Source organism: Leptosomus discolor, chromosome 14 (assembly GCF_034619465.1).
Source record: "Leptosomus discolor isolate bLepDis1 chromosome 14, bLepDis1.hap2, whole genome shotgun sequence".
Lineage (NCBI taxonomy): Eukaryota > Metazoa > Chordata > Aves > Leptosomiformes > Leptosomidae > Leptosomus > Leptosomus discolor.
The window spans coordinates 6847609-6856915 of NC_141404.1; the positions used below are offsets into that span (position 1 = coordinate 6847609).

The 9307-nt window shown below is 45.5% G+C and overlaps 1 protein-coding gene across 1 annotated transcript; it reads left to right on the forward strand.

Moving 5' to 3' along the window:
* The first annotated feature begins 5321 nt into the window (after nt 1-5321).
* Nucleotides 5322-8432, forward strand: COX19 (cytochrome c oxidase assembly factor COX19). The gene is made up of 3 exons (XM_086473045.1): nt 5322-5426; nt 5577-5688; nt 6636-8432. Exons 1-3 carry the CDS (start codon nt 5345-5347, stop codon nt 6721-6723), a joined length of 282 nt encoding a protein of 93 aa, XP_086329171.1. The 5' UTR covers nt 5322-5344; the 3' UTR covers nt 6724-8432.
* Nucleotides 8433-9307: the final 875 nt, after the last annotated feature.

Below are 9307 nucleotides of genomic sequence, written 5' to 3' on the forward strand. Positions count from 1 at the left end.
ATAAAGCATGAGCATAACCTATTAAACATTAACATTTTTAAAGACTCAGATGTGTTAAAACTCAAGCTGCTCCTTACTAATGGATTTAGCTCACCTTGACAAATGCCAGCGCAAAAAGAAATCAAAAGCTTTCCGACTTTGACCTCTTTCCATTTTTCATAATTGTTTCACAATTTTCATTGTTTTATTGGATTACACCTGCTTCTTTCCATCCTGCAAATCGGTATTTCTATAGGATCACTACAGGGTAGTGATAGCTCGAGTGTTTGCTGTGCTCATTTTAATACAAATAACTTGTACTGGATTTCTTTTCATTTATCTGTCAAATCAGTGCATGTTGCACATCTACTTTGGGAAGAAAGACTCCTGAAAAATACTTTTAAAAATCATTCTTTCACTGCAAAATTGCAATGAAAGATTCTTGGGTTTTTTCCATATTCTGAGCTGAAAGATTGTATGTGATGGGTCTGAACACTGGGAGAAGAAAATTAAAAAAGCTGTGCACAAGAGGAAATAGCCTCAAGTTGCACCAGGGGAGGTTTAGATTGGACATTAGGAAAAGTTTCTTTACTGAAAAGAGTGGTCGAACATTGGAACAGGCTGCCCAGGGAGATAGTGGAGTCACCATCCCTGGAGGCGTTCGAAAAACGTATAGATGTGGCACTTTGGGACATGGTTTAGTGGGCACAGTGGTGTTTGGTTGACAGTTGGACTTGATGATCTTGGAGGTCTTTTCCAGCCTTAGTGATTCTATGATTCTATTTGTGCAATGCCTCTGTGCAGAGCCTAAGGTGACAGTATTTCCCACTTGTGTTAAGCATTTATCCCTTTTAGCAATAAACCGTTCTCAGGAACTTTCTTGCTTTCAGAGGCCTTGTTCTTGGACTGAATAGATGTCAATCCTTCATGAGTCTCACTCAGTGATAAAATACAAGGGAGATCCTGGGATTTGGTGCTGGTGATGTACTTTATAATATGCATGTCTATAAAAATATTTACAGCAAAATCCATTGGGACTATAGCCAGAGCATGATCTTCCAGACCCCGCACTTACATCAACCAGCCAAGGCATCCTGACCTGGGAAATCAGTATTGAGGAGGTCAGGCTATGAAGAATTTATTTTCAAAATACAACTGAATTGATCAAATGACTCGACATAGCTCCAAGGACCTTTTTGTCACTAGCTTCAGTCCACCTCAGCACAGTACTGCAGAAATTATATTAATCCAAGGGCAGTTTGGGGCATACCACGAAGGACGAATAGTTGTTAGGTATCCACAGAGCCAGGGTCCCAGCATTTCACTTTTGGGCCCCCTGTTTCGATGCAGATAGAGATGTGGATTTAGATATATCACAGTTGCAGCTGGCAATGTAAGAAAAGAGTTTGCTTTGGCTTTCAGCACAGTGTTACCATTTCTACCACATTCCCCTCTAACCTGATGAGGCTTTGGCTCAGTCATAACAGAAAATGAGCTATCATTCTGTACATCTTGGTAGAGCACATAACATATTAAGGCCCTGACCTTACTGGCATGAAACTATGATTTCCCTGTAAGTGCAAACCAATAACATTTCATTAATCATCCGCAACAGAAATCCCCATTCCCCAGACTATTCTGGCAATATTCTGCATTTTTGCTTGTCTAGGAACCTGAATTAAAAGGGAGAAAAATGGTTTACAACAGCTCGTGGCAGTGATGTATTAAGAGACCTTATGTAAGAGCTGGCGGCGTGCTCTCTGCGCAAGGGTGAGGCGTAGGAATGAGTGATTCTGGAAGGATGTTTCTCTGAGGTGTGTTCTGTGCCTGGGCTGGGAACAGCAGTCTCAAGGGCACAAATTCCAGTGTCTGAATGTGCTTGGTCTTGTTCGGCTGATTAATTTCTTACAGCTATCCCGAGTCAAGCTACAAAACCCCCTAGTACTTTAGTCAAAGCCTTTTGTGGCTTGTCAATACATTATTTTCATATTAACTATCTGATAATTTGAATCTGTAGGCTTTTAAAAGACGCAGCATGGTGAGAGAGAGAAAACAATGAAAGTCCTGGACTTTATCCTGTCCATAAAAAGGAACAAAGTTTCTGCTCTGATGTGTTGTTCAGTTTGGTGCTTCCAAAAGTAATGCTAAGTGCGTAAAGACTCCTTCTGAAGGTACATTTGTACCAATGACTGGTAAGCACCAATAGTGGGATAAATTTTCAGTGAGATCCGACAACACTGTAAAAGAGCAAACATTTTTTAAGTGTTACTTTAGTCCATAATTAGTGACTCTTTAGTCCACAATTAATGACTAACAGCTCTGATTCAAGCAAAGGATTTTTTTTTTTAATCTATCAAGCGATGTAACTTGAAAGGGGAAAATCCCAGATCGTCCCTAGTTTGGGCAGCTTCTAATTTGAGCCTTCTAATTTTTGGAAAGGGCTCAGAACTCCAGACTAGAGATACCGTAAAACACTGGATATTTTACAAATTATCTAATCTCTCTTGTACCATGGGCACCTTTTTACTGAAACAGTGCCATGAAAGTCTCTCACTTCTTTGAAAAATAGTATGTGAAAAGCATTTAATCCTCCGTTTGTGGCACTGCTCTTTGTGGCACTGTTTTTATTGAATACTTTTGGAACTGGTCGGCTTAACTTGCAAATGAGATTTTTTTTTTTTTCTTCACACTGATTATCTAATGGGGTTTTCATTTGATCTCCTTGAGAAAAATACGTACTAAACTGCCAAAGCATGTGTATTGGATTCTAAGACAGATTGTACCTTTAAAGGAAACTCTAGAAGATACAACTGACATTGGCAATAAAAACATTAAGTAAGCATAACCAAACACCTGCTGCTATACCTGACCTGAATTTGGGTAACTACAAAGAAAGGCACTGAGTTAATTAATAGGTAATCAGAATATTTGGATATAAAAAAATACAGCAAGTTTATATAGCCTTTGCATAGGACTGTCCCTGTCTGTTTGGGAATAGTTGCACTGATGGATCCCTGCATATAATTTTTCCATTTTTCTTTGATTTCTTCCTTCATCACATGGCAAATCAACAAGTCAACCGCTGTGCCAGAAACTAAAGAACATAATTGGGGCAGTTTGCTAAAATCAAGTGCCTTGACACTTCAGTTAAACTTGTCCAGATAAACCAAAGCTGCTTCTCTGCTGCTCAGTCCTCTGAGATCTGGGAGACAGTTTATAGCATGTATTTATGAAAGAGGAGTATCTCCCTTTTACTGTTAAATGTTATAACGAAGTCAAGTGGAAAAGTGCTATTTACCGTATAATAAAAAACATCTATTGTTCACAGCCCTGAAAACATAATAATAAATAAAACCTTATATTTCAGGCTGTGTAAACCAGTTACTTATGTAATAGAACATGGTGTAATTTTCCATTTACAATTTGAAAACTGTAATAAGGAAGCAATCAAAGCATGAACAAAACACACTTTAAATGGGGCTGCAGGTAATATTTCCATAATGGCTGTCCTTAACAATTGCAGCTGTTTCTTTTTTTTTTTCCCCAGCCTCTAATTCTTTCTACTTATCTCAGTCATTTAATTAAAAGAAAATCAACTTAAAACAGATGAAAGAGCATCTTAAACCCATTGCAGCTATGGGCAAAGAAGAAAAAAGATTCTAACAGCGTAATCCACAGTTAACACTCGGGTGGGTTAAATTAACGCCATTTCTCATCCCGCTTTCCAGCTGAGAGATGAGGGTCTGCAGAGAATGTTCTGTAAACCTGCAGGCAAAAGGGGTGTTTTTCTTGGTTATCCATTTGAGGATCTGGAAGTTCACCATTTCCCAAGCATCTGCCAATGACCACTTGGTTTTACTGGCCTCATTGGTGTTCGTGCCATGTGGTGGGAAGCCGCCTGCTTGCCCATTGCTTGTAGGAGTCATAAAATAACTCAGTGCTGTCCGTCAGGTCGTTAAACCGTGAGGATTAACGAGGGATGAGCAATCACGTCGCTACTGCCATGGGCAGTTGATGGTGGAGTTCACATCATTGCAGCAGGATGGGGATGGCTCTTCCAAAATCCTCCTGGATTTCTAAGGGAAGTGCCTCTTGGGGGTGCCTCAGCTCTGTGTGCTGATCCCCGGGGCTCTTGGATCACACCACCAGCCAGAACTGGGTCCTGAAAATCGTGTTTTTAACCCAAGACCCAGCGCTCAGCAGTGGCGGGTGAGGAACTTGTTCTTCATGGCAGAGGGGAAGGAGGAACCCAGCCTCCTGCTGGGCCCTGACCTCTGGCTCCTGGGTAGAAATGGGGGAGACGTGGATGAGGCTGGATCCTGTACAAACTGATGAGCTGACACCAGGCTCTGAGTTTTGCCCTTTCCCCCTTCATTTCCAAACGAACAAAAGCAAGAGGACAAACCATGGCCCCCTGCCCCTCAGCAGGCAGGCTGCCCATGGCCATCGCTCCCACCCTTCCCACTCAGAGAGTCCAGAGGTGACTCGGGACAACAGTAAGGTTTTTATGAGAGGAAAATGGTTTCATTTGCAGAGGTTGATTGAGCCCTGCATACAGGGGCTGCCCAGGCACAAGTCTTACGAGGAGTGGCTGAGGGAGGGAACTGGGGTTGTTCAGCCTGGAGAAGAGAAGGCTGAGGGGAGACCTTATCGCCCTCTGTAACGGCCCAGGAGGAGGCTGTACCGAGGTGGGGGTCGGTCTCTTCTCCCACGTAACAAGCGACAGGACAAGAGGAAACGGCCTCAAGTTGCGCCAGGGGAGGTTTAGATTGGACATGAGGAAAAACGTCTTCCCGGAAAGGGCTGTCAAGCGTTGGGCCAGGCTGCCCGGGGGGAAGCGGCGGAGTCACCACCCCTGGGGGACTTTAAAAGCCGCGCAGATGCGGCGCTTGGGGACACGGTTTAGCGGTGGCCTTGGCAGCGCCGGGTGAACGGTTGGACTCGATGACCCTAAAGGTCTTTCCTGACCCAAGCGCCTCTATGGCCCCGCCGCCCCCGGAGCCCCCCGGCCCGGGCCAACATGGCGGGCAGCGGCGGCGTCTCCATGGCGACGCGCGGGGGTGCCGAGGCCTGCGGCAGTGACGTTACTCCCGTCCCCCGCCCGCGCGGCCCTATTGCGTTACCGTGGCGACACCGCGCCCACCCCCCACCCCCGGCGAACGCTCCGGTTGCCGTAGCAACGCCAACGCCGTTTCCATAGCGGCGTGGCCCCGCCCCCTCCGCGGAGCAGCAGCGGTCACGTGCCCCGCTCGATGCGCTCGGCGCTCTCGGGAGCGGGCGGCGCTCGGTGTTCGGCTCCCCCCGGCGGCGAGTGTGTGACCGCAGGGACCCCCGGCCCGGCCCGCTCCGGTCCCCCGCCGGCGCCATGTCCACCGCCATGAACTTCGGCAGCAAAAGCTTCAAACCGCGGCCGCCGGACAAGGGCGCCTTCCCGCTGGATCACTTCGGTGCGGTAACGCGGGCCTGGCCTCCCCGCGGCCCAGCGCCGGGCCTGCCCCACTTCCCCCCGCTCTCCGCGGGCCGGCTCGGCGGGGGGACGCGGGCCTTGGGCCGCCGCCCGAGCCCGGCGGTAGCGGGTCCCTCGCTGTCTCTTTCAGGAGAGTGCAGCGCCTTCAAGGAGCGGTTCATGGAGTGTCTCCGCGACAGCGGCTACGAGAGCGGGGCCTGCCGGCAGCGCGCCATGGCCTACCTGGAGTGTCGCATGGAGAGGCAAGTGGTACCCCGGCCCGGCGGCGGGGGGCTGAGGGGTAGCCGCGTGGGTGGCCCCCGGGGCGGGGAAGCAGCGGGGAGGGGAAGGGGAAGCGCAGTGGAGGCGTTCACGCGGGAGGCTTGTGTCCCTGTAAGAAGCAGGTGTCCTTTGTGGCTTCAGCGGTTTGCTTGGTCTCTGTTTTCGGTGTGGTGCGGATATCCAGCAGGAGGGCGGGACGACGGCAAGGCTTGGCCAGCTTCCACTACGCACAACCGCCTTTCTCAATGAAAACCTTCTTCTTCCTTTTTTTGTAGCTGTGGTTACAAGTTAGAAGTTGAACTTGTCCTTCAGTCCAAGCGAAAAAAGTGTTGGTGGTTGGTTTTCTAGGGATGTTTCCATCCTTGCATTGCTTTGCTATGCTTTCTGTTCAGTGGTGGGTCAGGGAGCTCCTTGGGAAATGCACGAAGGGCACTATTAAGTGCACTTAAATACAGGGATGCATCCAGACACTGAGTGGGCTGGTGGTGAGAAAGGCTGCAAATAAAAACCCTTTGAAAACCACTGCAGCAAAGCATAGTAGCACCATGAATGCTGTTCTAAACCACATGCACTTAAAAATCTGGTAAACAGCACAGGTAGAATCTTAGGAAGCTCTTTTGCAGTCTGTTAATTAAAGATAACCAAGAGTTGCATCAGTTTCTGAGGAAACCCTTACTCAGTTTCTAATATCAGGAAACAAGACATTGAGTTGGAAAACCACTGTTAAGGAAAAAAAAAAATATCCCTGAATGTTGCTTTCCCAAAACTGATGTTTCTGAGGCTTTGCCAAGCAGCCGTCGCTCTGTGTGGACATCTTGGATTTCTTTAGAGTAAACAATACTAAATGAAATAGAAAATGCTGCTATTCTCTTGGTTGTGTACTATGTTCTGCAAAATGTTTTTGTTGTTTTTGTTGTTTTTAACTTAGGCAACTTATGGCTAATGAACCACTGGAAAAATTGGGATTTAAAGACCTGATAGATGAAAAATCAGAAGCAAAACCTGAAAAGTTGTAATGAAGACAGACAACTTTACTCCTCGTGTATGGAAAGCATAACTCTTAATGTAGTACATATTGTACATTCTGTTCATATTGCAATGGGAAGTGTTTCCTGAAGGAACCTTGTTTCGAAGTTTAATTTCCTAAAATCAGATTTTTTTTTTGAATGAGCAAAAATGCTGCCTTTGTCTACTCTCCTTAAGTATTTTTTAAATTTTTTCTTATAATTTCTCTAGTGTACTTTTAAAGATCCTTAAGAACCTAGAGAAAGCAGTTATTGCCTGAAGTGTTCTCCATGTCTCTGTAAAAACAGTGAAGTCTTACTTTAAAAAGACAAAAAAAGAACAAAAGACCCCCTTTATTGTGTAGATCTTGCACTACAGATTAATGTTTTGTGGGCATTACTAATATGCTTACAGCAGTTACTTGTCAGGTGGAAATAAAGCTGTTGTGGTACTTGCAAATTGCTTTTTGTTAAATACTGGTATTAATCCCCATCTTTGGGGTCATCTCCTTCTCACCCTGCTATTGAAAACACTTGCATACTGGGGTGGGGTATTTTTTAGTCTTTTAACCTTCATCATTGTTGGGAGAGTATTTCTAGTTCCAGGCACCAGTCGGGTAGTGATTCTGCTTTTATTTACCGTGCCAACAGTGTTCACGTAATTTTTTCATTTAACGGGGAATATTTCATTATGTAAGTACTCATTTTTCCAAGTAGAGCTGCCATATGGGTTTTTTAATACCTTTATGGTGAAATCAATGTGGAGACAGGAATGGTGTCTTTGTGTTCTAAGTAACTGTGAAACGTACAGACAAATGTGATTGGGTAGTTTTATTCTTTTACAAACAAATGTTTTCTGTTGAAACCCAGGGTAGATCAAGAGTTACCTCCCGAGGAACGGGAGTGTTTCTTTCCAAAGCGCACAGCTGCAGCCCGTGCACTGAGAAGGCGATGCAGCAGGCTGTGCAGTGGATGAGCAATCAGGTCTGAGTTTGTCTTAAAGATCCCTGAGAGGTGTTTGTAGGACCCAACCATGAATTACCAGAGCCAGTGGTATTTCTCTTGTGTATACTAATGCAAATGAGTCTTTCTTAATTAATGCCGAGTTCAAGCCAAAATAATTTGGCCTGTTAGTCCCCTAGAAAGATGTTTCAAGCTGACAATAAGTGTGTAAAGCCTCTGGATTTATTTTCTACTGTATTTCCTGCACAGTCCCCACTGCTTTTTTCTTTCTTTCTCTTTTTAACACAGTGAATCATTTCTCTGTGTATCTGGCTCTCCAACCTTTAGGGTCAGGGCCTGTGGACAGCGATACACACACTGTATGCCAAGGCAGTTCTGCACTTTCTCCTTTGTTTGGTGTCCTGCGTTGGATATATCTCACCTTTCCTGCTGTCTGCTATTATTCCTTTTGCTTCTGCTGCTCGCCGTTGTGCACCTGTTCACGCAGATCCGGGAAGGGGTGGAAGAACATTTTCTGCTCTTCATACTGATAGTTGAAGCTGGGATTTAAATTGTTGCTCGGGTCTAATCTGATTGAACAGGCTGCACATAGTTCAGAGCAGATTCCTGTTTGAAAAGAATGTTCACTTGCTGCTGCATATTTTTATTCTACTTCATTCTACTGTTTAAATTATATCCTTTGGTGAGATTAGTACATTTATAGAAAAGAAAGCAGAGATTTTATTCCTGAAACCGATATTAAAAGACTTTATATTAAACCACTGAACAAGAGCTTTCTTTCAGTGATACCAAGTAAGAGTTATTAAAATAATCTCCAGCATCTTCAGAAGAAAGAAATCAAATTTCATGCTTCTGTGCTCCCTGAATATTATAAGGTGAAGTGAATCTGTGGTAGGTATGAAAGAACCCACCAGCGGCGGTGGAGTGGTCCGGGCTGTTATCAGTGGTGTTATCTTTGGGATGTTACTCTGCACTGTCGTTTGGCCAAACAGTTACTTCTGTTTTTCCTGAGACAGTGGGTACCAACTCTGTCCCCCATGTTATTATAAAGCAAAAGGGGTGAAGGTTTTGAAGTCTTGAGTGATTGAATTTTGATTGTTGAGCTGGAGAGGTAGATGCCATGTAAATAAAATGTCTCCGATGGCAGGCTGAAGGAGGGCCCGCTGAGCACTCTGTTTATAGTGACCAGGGCCCAAATTTGGACCTGCTGCATGAGGGATGGTGGGGGAAAAAAGCAGTTTCAGAAAACTTCATGGCATGCTGAAGTGTACAGTGCTCTGTGGTACTTGTGGGCCCGGAGTGCTCCTGTGGTGCTACAGCCATGCAGCCAGCAGGACCCTGCGTAGCACAGACTGTGCTGCTGAGCCACGTTCATCCTTCACCAAATAACTGCAGAAACAGTAACTGCCATCCTGGCAGGGAATGCTGGGATGAGAGTTTTGCACCTTTTACCAGCCTGAAGAAGATAACCTCATCCAGTCCGGATCCACGGGTACGTTTCATCCTGCCTCGCGGCACGGTGGGTGAGTCAGCTCCACAGTGCTGTCCCTCTCGTGCCAGGACAAGAAAAGGGCTGTGAGTGGATAGCTGAAAACTCAGGGAATTGGCAGGGGCACATATTTACTGGCTGAAA